The following is a 21,338-nucleotide window of genomic DNA, read 5'->3' as shown; positions in this document are numbered from 1 at the left end:
TCGGGTCGCCTCGCGCTCGAACCGACTCAAACGTGACGCAGCTTCCGTTCAAGGTCTGTGCCGCTCCAGTCGCAGCGCAAGGTGCGCGCGCTGCCGTGCACCCGCGGAGCAGCTCTTCCAGTCGTCGCTCTGTCTCTCTCGCACTCGTGGCGCGTCCCACCGGCCTCGTGGGGGTGCGAGAGAGACAGAGCGACAATCTGCAGCAGCACGAGCTGTTTTCCTTTTCCTCCGCCCCTCCAATTTTCTTTTCTAACCACCGCCAGGACACTCGGCGGGCGACCCACTTCTCCACATCCTCCGCTAGTTCTCAGTTCCCGCCACGCGGCTCGCGGCACGCGGCCTGTTGTTGTGGTGCGGGGGCCGCGGGGCCGCGGGGACGCCGGGACACGTGACTCCGCGGCGTGCACGTGACCAACGTGACGACCCCCCTATCACCAAGCGGGACGGCGCGGGGCTCTGAGGCGGCCGACGTCGCCCCGCAGACCGAATCGTCGTCGTCACTCCGTCTCTCTCACTCATGCGGCGCCCCGTGTAGGTGCGAGAGAGATAGAGCGACGAGAACGACTCTCTCAGTCGGGTGAGAGACGAGGATGGAGGAGAGGCTGCCTTCGACGCGCCCCACGAGTGTTGCCCCCTGGAACGCCCCGCCCCGCCCCGCCCGCCCCGCCCGCCCGCCCCGTCCCGCCCCATCCTGCCGCCCCGCCCCGCCCCGCTGCAGCCGGTTCGGACGACCACGAGCCGGACCGACAAGGCAGCATTGGGCTTCCCTCCCATGGGTCACTGCGTGGCGTGCAACTCGGGAAACTGTGGCGCTTTCCACCTCCATTGTCAATTTCTCAAAGCAGACCCAAAGTTCCGAAAAAGAGTTTTTTTCTGCGCGGAACTCCAAGGCGCGCTCGGTGCTCGGTGCGATCGTCCGAGATAAAGAAATGGTCGAAAAACGTGCACGACTGAGGTCAATATTGAAATAAAAGGCCGATGAGGCAGAGCGGGGCGGGGCGGGGCGGGGCGGGGCCCTGCCCGTTCACCTCGCACGTGGCGACGACGCTTTATGTTTTGGCTGGGGATTTTTTCTTATTTTTTCAGCCGGCTGGGGCCCCCTTCTCGCGGTACCGTCGCGGAGCAAGACGCGATTGGGGGAGAGGAACGGGAACGATTGGACGTTGCCCCGTTGACTGTTCCGCCGTTCGCTTGGCCGTTCCGGCCTGCTGCCGCGTGATTCGTACACTGTAGGCCCTTGACTAATTCCGAGTGGGGGTCTCTCCGAGGGGTCTCTCTCTTACACTCACAGGGCGCTCCGTATCGGTGCGAGAGAGACAGACCGACGACGTTGTCCCCACAAACCCGTCTCGCCGGGCCAATTAACCTCAGCTGCTATCATATTTCACTCCGTGGCGAAGCGACCCCCGTTGCAGCTCGATCCCGACCGAACACTGCTCTCGTCCTGTCTCTCTCGCACCTCCACGCGACGCACCGTGGGCGCGAGAGCGGCAGAGCGACGGGAGCGGCTGCTGCTGCCGGTGACGCGAGCCGCGAATATGGATGTCGATAAGTGGCGAGTTGCATCAATTATGCAATCGGGTCTATTACTGTTGTGGCCGCACCTAGGCTGCAGCCATGCAGTGGCGCCATGTTGCGACGCGCCGACCCGCCCGACCCGCGGTTGCGAAGAGGAACACAAAGAGTTCCATTGCGGGCTGATTCCGAACTGGCGGCTGCAGTCGCCTGCAGTCGCTCTGTCTCTGTGGCACCTTTACGAGGTAGGGCGACGAAAGCACTGCTAGGGATCGGCCGGGCCGAGGCCGGGCCCCCGCTGCAGAGAGGGCGTGGCGCCCCGTGGCGCTGGACACGGCCATGCCATTCGTCGAGCCACGTGTTCCACGTGTCTCCGCGTCCGTCGCGGTCGCGGCGTCGCGGCGTCGCGGCCAGAGGGTTGCCCAACCTGAAATTCGAGGCGCCCAGCCCAGCCTAGCCTAGCTGCTCCCGCGAGGCTGCGATTCAAACCAACAACTTTCCAGTTCGCGCGGCCCAGCCCGTCATCCCATCCCGCAGACCCCCCGCATCTCGCCACCACAACACACAACGCGACCGCCACCGCCGCTGCATCCGGCGCGCGCTGCAGCAGCGGGGCAGCGCGACGCACAGTGTTGCCAACGAGCCTGCCTGCCACCGCGCCACCTCCGCGTTCAACGCGGTTCAAAACCGGTGCAGGACTTTTTGATACTTTTGATCGAGACTGCTGCTTGCTCCTTATCGCGACCCACCCGGTCAAGGTGAAATTTCGTCTTATCTGCGCTTCAGCAGGGCAAGCAGCAGGGCGCCGCGAGAGAGACGCGCCCGGTGAAGTGAGCACGCTGAGGTGTTTGCTGTTGGTCCGCTGCGGGTCATAGGGGTGGGGCGGCGGGTTGAGGGTTGGGTCGGGGAGCGGAGGGAGGGGAAGAGAGGAGAGACGGGAGGAGGAGGGGAGGAGGGAGGGCACGACGACGCAGCCCGATCCGGTGCGCACCGGTGCCGGCGAGATGGAATGGGTTCGGATGCGTGCGGCCAACAAGACCCTCTACTTCCCGAGGAGGTATTCCAGACGCACACGTAAACAAACACACGCACACACACACACGCACGCACACACACACTGCTTTGCGGCGGAGTTCCCGCGCAGCATCAGCAGGCGACAGCACGATAACAGGTTCCAGTTGCACTAGCAGACGCAACGTTGTCCTTTGTTTGAGGAAGGAGACGACTCTCTGAAGGCTGCCGCCGAACGGAGCTTTCGTCGCTCAGTCTCTCTCTCACACACACCCGAAACGCCCCGTGCGTGCGGGAGAGACAGAGCGACAAAACACGGGGCTGCCTGAGGGCGTGTTCCCGTGACGTCACTCCGAGTCGGCCAACGCCGCCAACGTCGGACTACACCTCGCCGCAACGCAGCAGACAGTCCGCCGGGGGCGTGACGTCATTTGGCGGCCCTTTCCGCCAGGACGGCCGTCATCACAGGGCGCCACTCGGAGAAAGGCACGAAAGGGAGCAAGTGCGCTGGAAGTCGAAACCCGAAGTGTTTACGGCGAAACTGGGCTACGCCAGAGATGTTCGAACCGGCGTGCGTGTGTGCGTCACGGCGAGGCCGGCGGGGCCGTGCGTAAGCAGCATGAGTCACGCAACAGGCGGCGGCCGGCAAGTCGGCTCATTCCGAGTTCTATCTCTCTCGTACTAGGCCGCCGTACCGTAGGGGTGCGAGAGAGACAGGCGGCAGGGGCCGTCGGCAAAGCGGCTGGCCGTAAAGAGGCGCGCGGAGTGCGGAGTGCGGAGTGCACGCAGAGGGGGCCAGCGACCGACCAGCCGCCTGTCATCCAGCGCGTAGGCAACCCCAAGTCTCGCGTGGGGAAGAGTGGCCTACCTGGCAGGGGCTCCGCTCGGCCCACGCCCCCTGACAAACTGAGGGCCAGGTCAACTCGGGGGTAACTCGGGGGTAACTCAGGGGTAACTCGGGGGTAACTCGGGGGTAACTCAAGGGGAAGTCGGGGGGAAGTCGGGGGGAACTCGGGGGGAACTCGGGGGGGAAATCGGGGGGAACTCAGGGGCAAGTCGGGGGGAACTCGGGGGGAACTCGGGGGGAACTCGGGGGGAACTCGGGGGCAAGTCGGGGGGAACTCAGGGGTAACTCGGGGGCAAGTCGGGGGGAACTTGATCGACTCGCCCAAACACTAGAAATACGCTCCAAACTAGCACCGTTGCCTTTGTCTCGTTGCCCCGATTCTAAAAGTGCCCCTACTTGCCCCTCTAGCTCAGCGGTACCCAACCTTGGGGTCGCGACCCCAAATGGGGTCGCGAAAAAATTTTGAGGGGTCGCGGCGAGGTGGCTGGGGTCGCCTGGGGTCGCGGTGGTTTCCCGGCTGGCCCACACGCCGAGCACTGGCTGCTTAAATGCCGCAAAGTTGATCAAAACGGTCACAAATGTGTGTAAAAGATCGTGTTTTGGGTCGACTTAAGCATCCACTGCTTCTGATCCGAGGCGGTAAATCGCCCTCCCTCAACGGGCAATTGGTCTTTGGACCTTCCTTTTGCATGCCTTTGTTACGGAGTGCAATTATCTGCCTCAGTTTGGAAGCAGTTTTGCCGCAAAGTTGGTCAAAACGGTCACAAATGTCTTTAAAAATCGTGTTTTGGGCCGACTTCAAGCATCCACTGCGTTTTGATCCGAGGCGGTAAATCGTCCTCCCTCAACGGGCAATTGGTCTTTAGGGCCTTCCTTTAGCATGCCTTTGTTACGGAGTGCGATTATCTGCCTTAGTTTGGGAGCAGTTTTGCCACAAAGTTGATCAAAACCCCAAATTTAAAACGGTTTTGTGACCGATTTGATCAACTTTTCGGAACTGATCCCCTAAGGCAGGAAATCGCCTCCGTAACGGGCAATTGGCTTAAGACCTTCATAGCCATTTCCGTTACGGAGGGCGATTTCCGCCTTTGGTTGGGAGCAGTGGATGCCCTAAAGTGGGTCAAAAACGGTCACAAATTTGAAACTGTTTAGACCAACTTTGCGGCAAAACTGCTTCCAAACTAAGGCAAATAATCGCACTCCGTAACAAAGGCATGCAAAAGGAAGGTCCAAAGACCAATTGCCCGTTGACGGGGGGACGATTTACCGCCTCGGATCAGAAGCAGTGGATGCTTGAAGTCGACCCAAAACACGATTTTTCACACATTTGTGACCGTTTTGATCAACTTTGCGGCAAAATTAAGCAGCCAGTAATCGGGGTGTAAGGCCCGCAGGGGAAAACCACCCGCGAAACCCCTCGGCGACCGCAGTGGATGCTCGACGCGACCCCAAAAGATTTTTCACGACCCCTTTGGCTGTTAGACCCCCAAAGTTGGGAACCGCTTGAGCTGAGGGGGAATAAGTGCACTCCGTAAAAAGGGCAAAAAGGAGGGCCAAAGACCAAGGTGCCCGTTTGGAGGGGGATTTCCCCAGGATCAGGCAGTCGGGTCAAGTTTCCCCCCGACTTTTTCACACCATTTTACCGTTCTGATTTCCCTTGCGGATTTGCCCGCCAGTTCCCCGCGTGTGGCCAGCCGAGAAACCCCGCGACCCCCGACCCCCCACCTTCCCCCCGCGACCCCCAATTTCCCCCCAGTTTTGGGTCGCGACCCCCGGTTGGCCCTGAGTAGAGGGGCAAGAGGGTTTTTAACCAACGAGACCCGGTGAGTTTAGCATTTCGAGTGTTCGGCGAGTCGATCAAGTTCCCTCCACTTGCCCAGGGACCCCTGAGCCCGCGCCCCGAGCCCCCCGGCCCCCCACCCCCCACCCCCAGTCCCCCCGACTTGACCCCCTCCACATTCCTCCGGATTCCCCCCGACTTCCCACCGACCCTTGGCCTTGAGTTCCCCCTTAGCCCGAGTGATGAGGGCCCCCAAAGGCCGGCCCCCGGCGGGGGCCCCCAGCCCGCGCCCCGTTGCCGCCCGCGGGGCCCCCCCCCCCCACCTCCCCCTTTGGGGCCCCCCGACACTCCGGGTCCATTTTAATCGCCTTGGGGGGGCATTTGGCGGGCAATGCAAGGGGGGCCCCAGGCCCCACCCGTGCTTGGGGGGCCCAGCCCCCCCGCCCCTTTTGTTTTGGGTTCTTGGGGGCAGACTTCGAAAGAGTCGCCGTCTCGCCACTCGGTCTCTGTCTCACTCGTGCGGCGTTCCGCGAGGGTGCGAGAGAGACAGAGTCACGAAACGACTCTCGGCTGTACAGTCGCCGCTGCGCGCTGCGCCGCCTCTGCGTTTGCCGTTTGCCGCGGTTTGCCGCCACTTCGAGCCCGCTGCCGCCGCTGCCTTGACATTGCTATCAGCAGCTGCGATGCCCAGCTGCACGCTGGCGGACGGGCGGGGGGCGAGCGCACGTCAGTGACAGCAATCGAAGAAGAGAATCGATTCTCGAAAGCGGCAGCGACGAAAAAAAGACGTGACGCCGTGCGAACCGGCCGACTGCAGCACGACAGCGGCGCCAGAACAATCCCGCTTAATTAATCTAGATAACACCACCGCGCGATTGCAGTCATCGTTTTCGCGATCACGCGGTGAACTCGGGTTCAAATACCGCCGAGAGATAGTGTTTTTGTTGCATCGAAACCGTTATCTGACGCTTTTTATCGCAAAAAGTGCATCCTGGTTGACTGCCGTCGCTGGCGGAGCGGGCGGGGCAAGGGGCGGGGCGTCACTGCCACACCTGTCAACCCGCGACGGCGATGAGTGGAGAGCGTTGAGAGCGTGGAGAGCCACCAACCGCGCGAGCTGACTGTTATCACCGAATCGCAAACTACGTAAGCATTTCAGGCTTTAGCCTAGCACACGTCGCGCCCGGGCGCGCCGGGGTGGGGTGGCGGGGGCCACGCTAGGGACGCAGCCGCAAAACAATAAACAAAGGGACGTTATCGAAGCCAGACTCAACCAGACCTCTCAGCCAATTTCATGGCAGCCCTGCTGTCACTCGATGGGCAAAACACACGCTGACGTGAACGAACCAAAACAGTGCCTGCTCCCCTACCACCACCGCAGCCAGAGCCTCGCGCTTTGTTTTTGTCGGTTTTTTCCTTTCTCGCGGTTTCCCGGTCATGAAAGCTGCTGAAAGCCCTCATAGCTTCCAGCGCGGCGCCCCACTCCGCCCCGCCGGCCAGGCGGACACAATGCGAGTCCCCGCCACACAATACCACCGTGGCAGTGCTGGCCGCGTCGGACTTCCCTCGGAGATTATCCGCATTCCCCCATGTGAAGTGCCGGGGGATGTACAGCAGGACTGGGGCCACGATGGGGGCTGGGACGGGGCCCGGACGGGGGCCAGGACGGGGGTCTTCCAGAGGATGGGGCACAGCTGCACCGGCCGGGGAGGGAGGAGGGGTTGGTTTGCGCCACTCCCCGCACCCCAGGGCGGCCCAGGGCGGCCAGGGCGGTGCAGTGGTACAGTACGCGCGAGAAGAAGCCGCCCTGGAACCGCTCCCACTTGGCACAAATCATGATGCAGGAGTCGCAGCAGAAATAAACACACCTGCCCATGCCATATTGTAATGGGAGTTTATTTTCATGCTTCTTATTGCCGCGGCGGGGCTTCCTAGCGCATGTTTTGTTGTCGGTGTTTTGATTTAGCGGGGCGGGCAGGGTGTACAGAAAGGTGCATGCTGTCTGCGCCGGCGCTACTCATGGGTTTCACTTCGGGGTGCTCTCCGAGGGTTGCGAGAATGAGGTTGACTCGAGTGGAGGGGGCGGCGCGGGGGCGGACGCGGCAGCGCGGCAGGGGCGGGAATCGATGTGGGGTAGGGGGTGGCGGGGGGCGCACACCCCGCGCAGCCCCAACAAGCGGCGCCACGTCCACGGCAGGCCCGCCAGCCCGCCAGCCCGCCACGCCAGTAGACGCTGAGCGCTTGGCGCGACGCTTGGCGCGACGCGAGGCGTCCACAGCCCCTTCCCGGCCCTTCCGCGGCCCTCGGCCCTCTGCCGCTGGCAGCCATGCAGGTGGAACGGCAACCAGGACCAGCGCCGCGTCAGCCGCGTCCCACGGGATAAGGAGAAGCCGAGCCCAGCTGTCCGCCGCCCCGCCAGGCCTGGCCCCGCCCGGCCCCGCCACCCCGCCCCGAACGCGGGCCTAAACAGGCCACCCAGCAAGTACAGCCGACCCCAGCCGGACAGCCGCGCAGCCAGCCAGCAGCGGCAGCCGGGCAGGCAGGCAGCCCGACGGCGGCGACGCCGTCCGTTTATAAATAGGCGCGGTGGTGCGCGCACTCGTCACTTGGTGACGGACTCGCGCCGCGACCACGCTTCGGAGCGCACGGCTTTCCCTAGGTGGCCTTTCTTTTCACCGTTGAGTGGATATCGTTGTATGGGTGAGTACTTCTAGTTTGTTGTGACTGCGCCATGCTGCGCCATGCTGTGCCGCCACCCACCCCCTTCTGCGCACGCGGTCCCCACGTGTCATCGTCGTCGGCATTGTCGTGCTTTCCTCGCCGGTCGGGTCGGCTTCCCACTTCCCTTCTGCTTCTTGGCAGCGGAGTGACAGCGGCCAGCGAACCCCGCCGACACACCGCGACACCGCGTGCGCTGCCGAGCGCTGCCGCGTTCGCTGAGATGGAAGAGTCCATCAAGACCATCATGGCCCAAAACTTGGAGGATGCAAGCTTGCTTCATGAACCAACTACTTGGGTGGCGGTCATGACTCTTTCATTCTCAGAGTGGCCGTGCTGTCACGCGCGTCACGCGGTCCGCGGCCAAGTCGCGCCGTGGCGCCGATAAGGCGATAAGTGGTCGTGTACGTGGAAGGGCAAGGCTGGGCAAGGCTCCACCGCTTCGGCCGCCCAATTGGCGGGGCGGACAGCGCTCGCCGCTCGCCGCGGGGTGTCGTTCGTTGATCCCCATCCCCGCCACAGTCACAGGGCGAACCAACACCCAACCGCGACCTGCCTGCCTGACCCGCAAGGGACAAAGCCCTCCTGCCGCCAAGCCATTTCGAACAGTCACTCTGTCTCTCGCACTCGTGCGGCCGTGCGGGGCGGGGGAGAGTGCGACAGAGACAGCCGCTTCAGAATCAGTCTGTTGGCCCCGGCGGCGAGGCCGGCCCGGCCAGCCCTCCGCGGCCCTCCGCGGCCCTTGGCCCTCGCGTGGACAGAGCATTCCTCCCCTCGCGTGCCGCGGCGCCGCCTGGGGCAAAGCCCTTCCCGCCCTTCCAGCCAGCCTTCCCGTGTTCGATGCGAGACAGCCCTTTGGCGGCCCTTGGCGCTGCTCGGCACGCGTTGCGAAGCGTTGCGAAGCGTTGCGGGGCCTCCCTCTTTTGGGCCAGCGCGATGCGCGGAAGGCAAGCCTGCCTTCCGTTAACTTGGAGGGAAATTCTGGTGGGAAGGGAAGCCATGTGGCAACGTGGTGCTGCCCCGCGTCATCGGCGTCATCGTGTACGCCGAGTGCGTCGAGGACCGCGTCGGGTTTCTCCGTCCACTGCGTCTCCGCGGAGGGGAAGGACGGCGCAGGGAAGGAGGAGGGGAGGGGAGAGTTCCGCGGACCAGTGAATCACGCTCACGCTTCACTTCGCGTTGCTTCGCGTGCTCGGCGTTCGGTGCGGCTGATTCACTGAAGCCCTATCGTCACTCGGCGCGAGCGCCGTGCCGCGGGCCGAATGCGCAATGCGCAATGCGGCCTCGCCGAACTTTCCGCAGTACTCCACTTCTGTCGACTTCTTTGCTTCGCGCTCCAGCGTCCTACTGTACAGATCAAAGCGGGCCGCGACGGGCGGGCCAGCAGCCGAGTGGCCTGCCTGGCCTGCCTGGCCACATCACGTGGGGCGGCTCGTGGCTCTGTCAGCCTGTCCTTCGACTAGATCTTGGGCACGTGACCAAGGAGGGGCGCGGCGGGGCGCGGTGGGGCGGGGCGGCACAAGGGCAGCAGCTCCTTACACAAGTTGCGCGTGGCGCGCCTGGCATTCCCTGTACTGTACTGACTGTACTTCTTCTTCCTTTCCAGATCAGGAGAAGCTCATCAAAGCGGAGCCCCCTGTAGAGCCTATCAGCAGCTACAGGGATGAGTCAGGATACGTGCCTCTGGTGGGCCGATGGGGCAGCGAGTGGCCGAGTTGACTCGAGAAGACACGCGATGATGCCTCTCCACTGAGAGGGGAGCCGGGAGGGGGCTGGCCTCAGGGCCACCCTCTTCCGCTCCCCGAATGGGAATGGGACCCCGGATGGGGCCCCTCTAGCCCGACGGCGGGACGCCCCGATGAGGGGCGCCCCGGACGCGGGCGGGGGCGGGGGTCGGGTCGGCCGGCCGTGCGCGTCGCCACCGTGGAGGCCTACGAGGAGCTCGCGTCGCAGGTGGAGCACACCACACAACAACTGCTCCGCGACCACCACTACAACACCGTGGGCAACTTCCTCAGGTAAGCTGAAGCACGGCTGAAGCCAGGCAGTCGAAGGGACCGAGTCGGCGGCGTGTTTCCGGGTGGCATTGCTTCCGGTTCCTCCGGGGGCCGGAACGGATAAGGGCAGAGGGCAACAACGGGAACGGGACGGCACCCTCGCCGTGCCCCGCGCCATGCCATCCGATACGCCGCGCCCGGGCTAGGGCCTAACCCTCGCCGCCCGCTCCCGGGGGACGGGCCGACGAGCCGTTCGATCAATCCTGACATCGGTTGCGCAGTTCGGGCAGTACTTGGCCTGCTTTCGGGAATCGCGGTCGATATGCGTGCGTGACGTCGGGCTGGCTGGCTGGCAGGACTAACCCAGCCCCTTGTTGCAGGTTCCACTCAGCGTACGAGGAGCGCGCGGGGCTCGGCGACCATGACGTGGGTCGCCTGTACCGCGAGTACCAGCCGCCCATCACCGACGAGCACCACACCTGCGTCGGGCTGGGGCTGACCCTGATGCGCCAGCTCGCCAGCCTGCGCGTCCCCGTGCCCTCCGCGGGGGTGGCGGCTGGCGCAGCGGCGGCGGCAGCGGCGGCGGAGGCGAGTCTTCGCGACGCCCTGCACCTCGTGTCCTGCGAGGAGGCCATCGAGAACCCGGCCGTGTACTTGAACGAGGAGCCCAGCCCGCAGACGTCGGAGAAGGAACACGTCCTGGTGGCCGCGCGACTGGACATCGGCGGCCGCCGAGGCCTGCTGCTGCTGGACCCCGGCTACCACGTGGCCAGAGTGGTGACAGTCATGGCGGACGGACTGTACCCTCACACCGGTAAGCACCAGAACAAAAAGCAAACCCCCCTGGCTGGGATCGAACTCACACCGACCACCTGAACTAACTGACGTTTCTTATCCCCAGGTTGGTTCACGCAGGCGGACGAGCCCGACGTGCGGCGCGAGTACATGTACACGCTGTCGCCCGACGAGAAGTACGTGCTGTGGACCGTGCGCGAGACGCGCGGCGAACGCCAGAGCCTGTCCGTCAACCTGGTGTACATCGAGAGGGCCTACTTGTCGGCCGTGGACGTGACGGAGCGCAGGAACATCGTGTACAACTTCCGCACGCTCCTGGCCAGGAACACCAAGGGCCAGCTCACGGCAGGCGTGTACTTCCCCCTGGCGATCGTCTCCGCCGAGGGCGGCCCGGCCTGCACCATTTTCTACACCGAGGGCACTGCGGCCGGCAGCCGGAAACGAAGGGTGAAGATCCCCTTCCAGAGTCTGCTCGACCCTGCCCAGGTAAGGACGAAGACGAGGCACTGTCTGCACCTTCGTCGCCACTTGCTGGCTTATCCTAATGGTTGCCTTTTGCCTTGGCAGGAACTCGGCGAGGAGCAAGACCTGGCGCTGGCGCTGTGCAGCCAACAGCTCGGCCTGCACGACGACGGCCTGGAGGAGCTCCTCACCAAAGTGGCCTCGGTGATGGCCGACACGGCCTTCATGCAGCAGGTCCTGGACATCAACAGCAGCATTGAGGAAATGTCTGAAGACAACTAAGGAGAGTTGTTTAGAAAGATCTGAGGGTTATTATTTTTTTTATTTGTATGGTTGGGAACTATTTTACTTGGTGTGGTAGAAAATATATTCAGTTGAGCACAGAGGAGATACTCTTAATTTCAAGCATTGGTTCTATTAATTTACAGCCTCAAATGTAGTTTGTTAACTTATCAAGATTAAACTGAGCAGCTTCCATTTGAAATTGATGTTCTTTGATTGTTTGTGAGCTTTCTATTGTTTTTTCTCATGTTATTGGGTCATATACATTATGTTGAATAATGATTAAAAAAGGCAACAACATATAAGGAGGAGTGAGAATTTTTATTTCTTTTTTCTCTCAATACATTCATCCCTGCTAGATATAAGCACAAGTCTCTACAGAAACACCTTTTTTGTTATGGTATGTTAAATCATGGCTGTATGCTCATGAAGACAAAATTGCGTCTGAGAGACCACAAGTTAATTGTAAAGTTTCACTTAGCCACAAGCGAACTAGACACTAGGACAGAACTTTGGTTAACACGAATGTAATACACAATGGGCCTCGGGTGAAAACTGTACAATAGGAAAAAAGTTGTCTTCAGTTCCCCACCAGAGATCGTAATCCATGAAATATACTGCAAAGTCTTGCATTGGATGGTGCACTATCTAAACCTACCATACCATTATTTCAATTGACCACAACCATGACAGCATTTCAATAATATCGAGTCAAGACAGGGAGAACCAAGTTTCTTGAGTATTTCATACAACTTGGCAAGATAATAGATTTTCCTCCTCATAAATTGAAAGTTAATTATAGATTAATGAAAAGCTCAACATGAGCCAAGGAAACCTTACATATACATATTTAACAGATTCACTTTGAATTGTTTTGACAAAGATGTAACCAGTAAACACAAAAACAGAACATTGAACTGTTGTTTCTTACCTTAAACAGATGACATAACTAACTATAGGGGAATTATCACAATCCTTCCCTGGAATTGCCATAAAGTTGCATTTCCCACCACAAATAGAGAATTGATGAGGTGATGCACATGGTGACCCACAGTTGAATGCCTCATTCAAAGTAGCGAAAACCTGTTTGCTTTTTCATGTTTAAATATTTACAGGAAATTGATAACAGAATCTCAGTCCCTTCAAGATAAATAAGTCTATAAATCTGCCTTATACTGGGTACTGGGAATAAAATATGTACAGTGGAGGAGATCTTGTGAGAATTACATTAAAAACCACTTTGTCATTAAATTCTGCAAAGGATAAGAAATACCAATAAAATAATCTTTGGATAACTACTTGCCAGAGGCTTTATGGAAAAAGAGACCCACAGTAAAATACTAAAATGCCAAGTCACCCTAAATAACACAAAGTGCAAGCACACAGACCAGAATGGGAGGTTATTATAATTTTAAAAAACACTTCATGGCATTGAATGTGAGATGGACTCTTTCACATAACACCCAGACCACATAGTTACATCAATGACAATTAATATGGTTTCCTTGACTTGTGGTGACGGCGCCTTTCTTCATGGTCATCTTCAAGATCCCGCTTGCGAGAACCCTCTTGGTGCTCTTGAATATGGGTCCGTCCTTGAGGGTGATACCTTTCACGTTCTTTACCTTCTCTTCGTGGTTGTGAGTTGCTGGAAGAGGGATACTCGATGATAGGGCTTGCACTGCGCTCTTGGCTGGGAGAAGTTGCATCTGCATTGTCGTCATCGTCTGTTACCTCCGTAATCTCCACTCTGAAAAAATAAAAATAAAAGCAGATACTCTTTAAAACATGATTTAGGGGAAAATGGATGTCAAATATTCCATTAGCTGTTCTGGAGATCGCCGACATCTGTTAGTAGAAAACTGCATATTGCGAATGAACAGCAAAGTGCCACAATAGTGGCAGCATTCTTACAGTTAATATAACAGTTAATTACACCATTAATATTCTAGACACAACCATAATTATTTTAAATTATATTTAAACAATTCTCAAGTAAGGAGTAAAATGCTGATATATTCTGATCTTTTAATATAGATAAGTAAACCTGCCATTAAAGTAGCTAACAAAGCTCCAAAGGTTCCCTGAAAGAGGTTTCAGAGTCTGCGAAATCCATGAGATAGTCCACTGCAACTACAGAGTAGCCAAGCAAGGCAGCTCAGTCAACACAAAGCATTCATTCTCAAGGAAGATCAACAGCAAAGACCGCTATTACAATATAAGAAAGAAATCCTAAGCATTAAATTTCAGTGCGAGTGGTATGGCACAAGCCAGCTACCTCACTCGTACTTACATGGAAGCAAGACCCTGTCACCTCTAAAAGTTTTAAGAAGATCAGTATTTCCCCGAGTACCTGAAAGAAACAGAGCTTCTCAAACATCACCCTGGTATCCCTCCAAAGGGACAGATTTTACCAAAACCACTTTGAAAATAATTACAAGTTACCACAGAAAGAATGCATGATGAAATCTAACCATGCTACACACAAAAGCACACATTCAAAAGGGGAACTTGGTTTTTCCCAAATAATTGTTATTATAAGAAAGCTTTGGCAGGGATGTTACACACCTTGCAGGGAACATTAGGCAGGATAAGGTGACAGCTTCTTTCATGTTTCCCAACCCACAAAAATTGTTAACCAAATATTGAGTACAGAACACACACGGACATGCATAAAATATGACAAGGTATAGAATATCTTTTGGAGAATAATCCAGGGTTACAGTCCTTGCTAAAGGACAATTATCACCAAACAACCAAACTCAAACCCAAATCTTACCTAGAGGGACATGCTAATGAAAGTTGGGACCTTCTTGCTCGGGCAGCAGCCCTTGCTTTTGCCCGCAAAGAACTATGACAACAGTACAACAGAATGTTACTGAACTACATCAACATGCTGCAAGAATTTCCAAATAAGCTTTCTATCATAAATTTACCAGATTTTTTTTTTTAAATAATCGATTTAACAAATATTTTAATTTGATTTAAATTATACCAATTTGATTCAAGACCTTTTAATATAACATAATGTAATATGATATAGAGAAGGCTTTCCCAAGATGGTAGAAACAGTTCAGCAAAGATTTCCTAATGTCACATGAGACTGGTAAAATACAAAGTTAAAGGGAAGTAATTTAAATGCATGAATTATACAAGTACCTTGTTGTGCTTGGAGAAACTGGTGCAGTTGAAGGAAGTGCTAACTGGTCCTGGTATCTGCTTCCGTTGGATCTCCCGTAAGTCACAGCACCAACACCAACAGTGCCAGTCTTCTCTTCCCATTCACGGTTAAATACAGGAGCTTCATCTGGAGGAATAACCATGGGCATCATTGGAATCAAACATAAATTAGATAAATTGTGATTATAATGGACTAGAGAACCACATACCTTCATCAAGATTGACAAGGTCCACCCGCTGCTCTTGTTTCCCAGTATAAACATTTTTTTCCCTTTCAATAATGTGTGCTCTGTCACCAATGTGATGCCCTATGGCCATCTTCTTCACTCCACTGCGAGAATCACATACAGTTTTCTTTGTTTCTTTGATACCACCTGGAGCTGAGCGAGTGGTTGATGATGCTTGATATACCTGAAGCAGGACAACACAGTACGGTTACAGATGCCCAACAGTCATACAATTTATCGAAAGTAAACTGAACGAAATACATACCTGAGGTTGACCATTTGGACCGCTGCTCATTGTCATAACAGTGCTACTACTGAAGGAGTGGCAGTTTGGATCATTTGAAAAAGAAGACTGTAGGAAATCACATTATGATTAGAATATAACTTCTAAATATATTGATTGGCACATGTACTGACAAACAATAGCAGCAAAACCTTACCATATTATCAAACAAATTATTCATAGGTGGAAACCCCAGCATACCACCCCCCATCATTCCTCCACCAAAAAGGCCTCCTCCAAACATGCCACCAAATGGTGACATTTGGTTCATTTGACCCATTGGGCTCAATTGAGTCATTTGATTGGGGTTGGAACGAACTCGTTGGTGGGCATGGCCTGGCACACGATGTCCACCCATAAGACCATTCATCATGCCAAATGGATCATTAAACATGGAGTTGATCATGTTGTCCATGGTTCGCATTGACCTAGGTATTAAGAAAATGAGCAAAGAAAAAATTTAATCAAATTGTAAACAAACAGGGAAAATGTCAGGATCTCCTCTAGGATAAGAGTAGTGTATCTCACAAAAGAAAGCTAAATATAAATCAAATATTTGCAAAGTTAGCACCTGTAAAAGAAACCAACTTTTGCAATAGTGACGAAATACAGAACAAGAAGTTAGAAGAGACAAGAGCCAGGAAAATATGTCTTTACAAAAATGTCCTGCTGACAGAAATATGTATTCAGTTGCGTAACTAACTAACCCGTAGAAAGGATCGTCATCGGGATCGCCCATGCCCATCATGATGAACTAAACGAAGAGTACCGCACAAACGCAAAAACGTGCAGGCAAGAGACTTGACACAAAAACACACAGTGCTGATGCGTATCTCGTATGTTCCAGACTGGTAAATGGAGAAGGTGCACGGTGCACGACGACGCGAAGAAGAAGATGGGAAAAAGAAAAGGAAAGACAGGTTGACCAGCACAACCAACTTCCGACATGTTCGAAATGTGCCGAAATGATCCAATATTGTTCAAATTATTTGCATAAATCTACCAGGGGAACTGTGAAACAACTAGCAGCATATGTCCGAGTGAAAACAATAAAAATACCCGCTTACTTGCGACTTGCCACAGTCAAATTTCGAACCAGATAATCGACGACTGCAAGAGTTACAAGATGCGAGGAGAACGTTCGAGAGGCCTAAGTAGGAGGAAATAAGCAAATTTCTGACGTTTTCAAAAAGGGGTTTGCCTCCCCAGCACTAAGCTTAGAAAATGTTTTGATTGCTTTCGTCCCATACAGCTTTTGTTTGTTTGGTTACACTGTGCTACAGAGGTGCCGCGGAGTTTACCCAGAGTTACCCTCCAAAAACTCCAGGAACTTCCCTAAATATATGGATGGATTGGTGATGATTATGGATGCTCAAAAAGAATTCAGGAAAATGTTATGAACTATTTAGAGAAACACAATGCAGTGAAAACTGTTACAGATCTATTTAAGTCTTTATTCACAAAAACTTGCAGCCTAATGGCAACATACTGAAGAGTCTATGACAATGTGTAAGGGGTTACGTACAGACAGACAATGAATACATATCCACTATGATAAGAGAACAAAAAATACATTGTAAAATTAACAGGAATGTATTGCATCAAATCGAGCATTAACATTCTGTAAACAAGTCAGAAACTAATTTGCATACACAGAGTTGCATATGCTCTTGAGTGTACACATTACAAAAGACAACAAAGGTTCTTAAGTGGCGGTGTTGTTCCTGAAATCTTGGTCCAACGTTGTGGAGGGGTTTGCACCACGATTGTTTCTTCCACAACACATCACACTCAATTTACAAACCAAACAGCCGGCCTAATATTGTCATAAAAGTACTATTTCAAATTCTAGGGTAGTAAAACAATTGTGATTATCATAGAGATTGTTCAAGGAGTTGAATGGAAAAGAATGTTTCACCTTCCGGACAGTAAGTGATATGCTTACAGGAGAAATCAGCTAATTAAACTAATAACAATAGGCATCAAAGACTAGTCATTAAATATAAAAACAAATTTTAAAGGATCACAAAACAAATTTTAACAGGAGTGGGGGATGAAAAAAATGACTTAGTAAAGAGGACAAAACTAACAATTTAAAACAAAGAAGTCAAAACCCCTTGAGATTTAAACAACAAAATTCAGTCAGTTTATCTTTTCCCCCAAAGTACAAAAACTAAACAATTTAAAAAAAAAGAACAAAAAGACAAGCAGTTCTTATGAAGCAAGGAGTATTGATAATACGGTATCAAAGGATTACACATATTTGTTAAGGATACAACTAGATACACTGAGGGAAAACTGAATAGGTACATGATCCCAAACATAGGATAAAGGATGTCATCACCAATAGATCACAAAAACTAACAATTTCAGACCAAATATGAAAGGTCATAAAGTACATGGCATAACAAAGGAGTAACAATGTCACATCTTGTTTATTCAGAAATTCAAACATGGATCTTAGCCAGTTAAAATATAAGGGTAAAAATTCCTCAGAGAGGATGGGATAATTCTAATGCATATCCAGACTAGAATCAATATGTTCTCACCTTAGAGACTTCACACAGCATATTTGGCACAAAAGGGGGGAGAGGGCTAGAGTTGTTTCAGATCTACCATTATGCAGTATAAGTGATGATGATCTACAATTGTCTGCAATGGACAAAGTTATTTCGTGAATGACCCAAAATGGTGGGAGAGGATCAGAGCAGGATAGGCTTACAGTCCAAACAAAAATAAGACAAAGATAAGGTAAGATCACATCCAAACAAACCAAACATGGAGATTCAACAAAGCTTAAAGTAACTAACAAACACAGCAAAATTTTGTTACCAAATTATGGTTTTCCTTCCGCTTGAAGCCCAACACATCATTTTCTTTTTTAACAATACACATGAAGAAGGAATTAAGTAATATCAAATGAATTAATTCTTACTAAATAGTACAGGACATAATACACTTATAATTTAACTACCTGTCCAGGCAAAAAATGAGTAAGTCAACAAGATTCAAATGCATAAGAGAATATACAGAAAGATTACGTACAATTTGTCTGTCTATAGGCATTTCATGCAGCCTAAAGCAACAACTAAGCATGCCCTAGTCCCATCAGTAAAACTGGATATAACTAGCCACTGGCTCTATAGATTTGAGCACATTTTAAACCTAAAGTAACAGTAACAGAGATGGATTAATTCACAAAAGCAATAATCAACAGTGTTTTAAGTCACTTAACAGTATCACATGTAATGGGCCTCACCCAGAACACAGTTTGTAACAAGGCCAGTTTATCTGAGTATTCATTTAACTTAATCTGTACCAATAATTGGTGTTATTCTATTTGAGACAATTGCCCTATACTACTAATTATCACAGATAATTCTTAAAAGCTGCTCTTGAGAATCATGGAGATAGGACGCTAATCTTAAATATTTAAGTACCGGTACCATGAGAACATACAGATTATTTCCTGAGAGCCCGCAATCTTATTCTCATTTTCCACTAAGTCAAACCATTGGAACATAGTCATCTATTGCAGAGAGATGTGAAGTTTTCAAGGTCCATTATTTTCTAATGTACTCCAACAGCATAAGAATATAACACAGATGATAGAATATCACAAATAATGACTGTAATCTGATTTTCTTCTCGTGGGCCATTAAACTTCAAACAAAAATGGTACTTCTGAAGTGTTGCAAACACTTGAAATAATTCCCCTTATCGCTTGCCCCACCACGCAAGTGAGGCAAGCTGACCCCATCACCTGGACTCTGATATTTCTACTAGAACCCAAGTGTAAAGCTTATTCAACTTCAGTTCTTGACGTTGATACTGTAGGTTGTTCAGTCCATCTGTATTAAATCGTTTATTTCCGTTGTATAAAAACTCATGCCTGTAAAAAAAAAAAAGATTGATTAGAAATGCTAGCAGTGCAATGTTATTATAAAAAAGTGTGTTAGCATAAAAAAATGGTAATGGTACCTTTTGGGATTAGCTGGCTGCCGCCTATGTGGAAGCATCTTATAGCGAGCAATATTAGCTGGATATCGAGAAATATGATAGTCATGATATTTAAGGCGGTTTGCCATATCATCATCCTCTCCACCCCAACCCCAAAATTTGTTACTGAATCCATTCACAGTTTTGAATTGATCCAATGTGAGAGCACTAACTCCACCAAAAATGTCCTTGTAAGGCAACCTGTTTCAAATGTTTTTGGTTATTCTTTTAAAACTAAATATTAAATTAAAATAAATTATATAAAATGGAACAAATGAATTACTTGTATTTGAGTGTGCTGACAGCAACAGACATGTGGCGGGGCTGCTCAGGACAGGTGTACAGGTTGCGATCATCCTCTGGCAGGAGATCCACATCATGGAAAATGAAGCAATCGTACTCATGAAGCTTTTGAGCCTCTACAAATCCAATATTCATGAGCATAGCACGGTTGAAAGGGCCATAACCTGAGGAACAATCAAACAAAACAATTCACCAAATTGATGTCTGGAAAATTAGTAAAAGAGAAAATAGAAAGACAGTACAGTAATCACATATAACTTACCTGCTTGTTCCACAATAATGATTCCATATTCTAACTGTTGTTTTTGAAGGAATGGGTGCATGTGATACAGAAAAGCGTTGAGTTGAGACGGTCTATCTCTGTATGGTATGATAAGAGCAACTCTGCTTCGAGCTTTGCAGCTCTGGGGAGTATAATGCCCTCCAGGTTCTAGATTGTCAAACAAAAGTTCTAATTGGTCCATGGTGTGTGCAACATCACTGATTCCTACAGGTCCTCTGAGATCAGTTGGAACCAATGGACAGAGTGAAAGCTGACTTGTGGTCAAGTTCTTGAATTCAGATCCATTCTTGTTTGTTATATTGAGATTGTCAGCTATACTATGCAAAATAAGCGTCTCAGCAGTAGAAACAGCAGTGTTTGCTGTGAGATTCATCAGTAAGAGAGCTGCTGTTGATGAATTGGTGGCATTGTTTCGCATTGCATTGTGCCAGCTTAATGAATGGCTCGGGTGAGCACCTCCATGGATATAAAACAGCGTCTCATGGCGGTAAGTGTGAAATGTTCCACTGAACATGTACTGTAATCCAACAAGGAGCACCCCTAAGCAAATCAAAAATTTGCAAGCTGGTGCTCTCATCCATGGCTGAAGAGACATGCCTGAAACTGATACAGACACAAACTTTGGTTAAAATCTTTGACAAACATGACACAGCTTTGGGAGTAACAGCACAAAAATGTCATGATGATCGATTCAGTTGCATTAAAATAAGCTATGGGGTATCAGACAATCCACTGATAGCAATAGCACTGGCAGCAAAACCTTTCTAGCAATCTTGATATTGCCATCAGATAACCCGCTGATGGCACTTCAAAGCGACAGTACCTTCCAGGCGATTGTGATAATATTATCAGATAGCCACTTATCAGATAATCCTGAGTGATACTGATAGCTTCAGAAACTAACAGGAAATCCTGACAAGAGTTCAGTGAGCTATCAAAGAACTCTGGAAGACTTTACACCTGTGTTGAAGTGGAAACTGCCTTTATTTACATTATTGAGGAAAGTTCATTCCAGCCCCCATCCGATATGAATCACATGAAACTTGTCAAATGTTTATAACAAATGGACGCAAGGACGTGCACATAGGTCACGTGATATTGCTTTTCTAACCAGACAGTATTTCTGCCAAAAAGTCGGAGGTTAGTGTCAACATCTTGAACTTAGGTTATACTCGGAAAACCAAAATATTATAGGGTACATGTATCTTTTTTAAAGAATCCACAAGGATAAAGAAACCCTTTCTAGCGCTCCGTGTCAACAATCAAAAACTAGTTTTAAGAGGAAAGTTCACGCAAGAACATCCGTTCCCGACAGTAGGCGCCCATATACTTACAAGGGGATTTTGAGACAGGGTCTCGTAACACGGGCCGCTCAAAACAGTAGAGTTGACATTATGCTAGGGTTCATTCAACGCGGTGCGGTACGCGCGGGAGCCTTTAACCCGTTCGAGGGGGCGGATACCCGCGTGGTGCCTTTCTGCTCCTCTCGCCTGCTACTGATACAGAAAACACGATTGTGACGTGACGTCACTAGCAGAAGCACAAGCAGAAGCGGGCCCGTTGGGTTTGTTGGGTCGGCGCAGGTCGGCGCCCCCCCCCCCCCTTTTCCCTTTCCCTTTCCCACCCCGGCCGAGCTTTGAGGGGGTGTAGCAGCTA

General features: G+C 51.9%; 3 protein-coding genes across 6 annotated transcripts; 1 reads left to right on the top strand and 2 right to left on the bottom strand.

The window, feature by feature from the left end:
* Window positions 1-9,590: 9,590 nt before the first annotated feature.
* Window positions 9,591-11,712, top strand: LOC117638904 (the record flags this gene model as incomplete). The annotated part of the gene is made up of 4 exons (XM_034374075.1): window positions 9,591-9,889; window positions 10,249-10,682; window positions 10,770-11,149; window positions 11,231-11,712. Coding segments are annotated over 4 exons (1,290 nt in total), but the record flags the coding sequence as incomplete, so codon positions are not given.
* On the bottom strand, window positions 11,710-15,995 carry LOC117649175 (myeloid leukemia factor 2). Of its 2 annotated transcripts, XM_034391670.1 has the most exons (7): window positions 15,805-15,995; window positions 15,255-15,525; window positions 15,080-15,166; window positions 14,797-14,998; window positions 14,567-14,714; window positions 14,187-14,258; window positions 11,710-13,157 (listed from the first exon to the last, which is right to left on the bottom strand). In XM_034391670.1, exons 1-7 carry the CDS (start codon window positions 15,843-15,845, stop codon window positions 12,899-12,901), a joined length of 1,080 nt encoding a protein of 359 aa, XP_034247561.1. In that variant the 5' UTR covers window positions 15,846-15,995; the 3' UTR covers window positions 11,710-12,898. The 2 variants fall into 2 exon arrangements, with proteins under 2 accessions (XP_034247561.1, XP_034247569.1); XM_034391678.1 differs by lacking the exon at window positions 14,187-14,258 and having other exon boundaries at window positions 15,805-15,989.
* A 530-nt stretch (window positions 15,996-16,525) lies between these two features.
* On the bottom strand, window positions 16,526-21,217 carry LOC117653271 (beta-1,4-N-acetylgalactosaminyltransferase bre-4-like). Of its 3 annotated transcripts, none has more exons than XM_034398853.1 (5): window positions 21,017-21,217; window positions 19,662-20,285; window positions 19,380-19,563; window positions 19,079-19,297; window positions 16,526-18,989 (listed from the first exon to the last, which is right to left on the bottom strand). In XM_034398853.1, exons 2-5 carry the CDS (start codon window positions 20,275-20,277, stop codon window positions 18,857-18,859), a joined length of 1,152 nt encoding a protein of 383 aa, XP_034254744.1. In that variant the 5' UTR covers window positions 20,278-20,285; window positions 21,017-21,217; the 3' UTR covers window positions 16,526-18,856. The 3 variants fall into 3 exon arrangements, with proteins under 3 accessions (XP_034254744.1, XP_034254735.1, XP_034254753.1); XM_034398844.1 differs by lacking the exon at window positions 21,017-21,217 and adding an exon at window positions 20,975-20,998; XM_034398862.1 differs by lacking the exon at window positions 21,017-21,217 and adding an exon at window positions 20,674-20,907.
* Between the last annotated feature and the right edge of the window lie 121 nt (window positions 21,218-21,338).

This window comes from Thrips palmi, unplaced genomic scaffold (assembly GCF_012932325.1).
Source record: "Thrips palmi isolate BJ-2018 unplaced genomic scaffold, TpBJ-2018v1 HiC_scaffold_10, whole genome shotgun sequence".
In the NCBI taxonomy this organism is placed as follows: Eukaryota; Metazoa; Arthropoda; class Insecta; order Thysanoptera; family Thripidae; genus Thrips; species Thrips palmi.
This window is presented reverse-complemented; position numbering and strand designations above follow the sequence as displayed.

Coding starts and splice junctions, on each gene's coding strand:
- LOC117649175 (XM_034391670.1), bottom strand. CDS start 15,845: ATGATGGGCATGGGCGATCCCGATGACGATCCTTTCTACGG. Junction 14,259..14,566: donor GTTTCTCCAAGCACAACAAG/GTACTTGTATAA, acceptor CTGTTGTCATAG/TTCTTTGCGGGCAAAAGCAA. Junction 13,158..14,186: donor TCATTAGCATGTCCCTCTAG/GTAAGATTTGGG, acceptor TTATTTTTTCAG/AGTGGAGATTACGGAGGTAA.
- LOC117653271 (XM_034398844.1), bottom strand. Junction 19,298..19,379: donor GTCAGCACACTCAAATACAA/GTAATTCATTTG, acceptor CATTTGAAACAG/GTTGCCTTACAAGGACATTT. Junction 18,990..19,078: donor CAGCCAGCTAATCCCAAAAG/GTACCATTACCA, acceptor TTTTTTTTACAG/GCATGAGTTTTTATACAACG.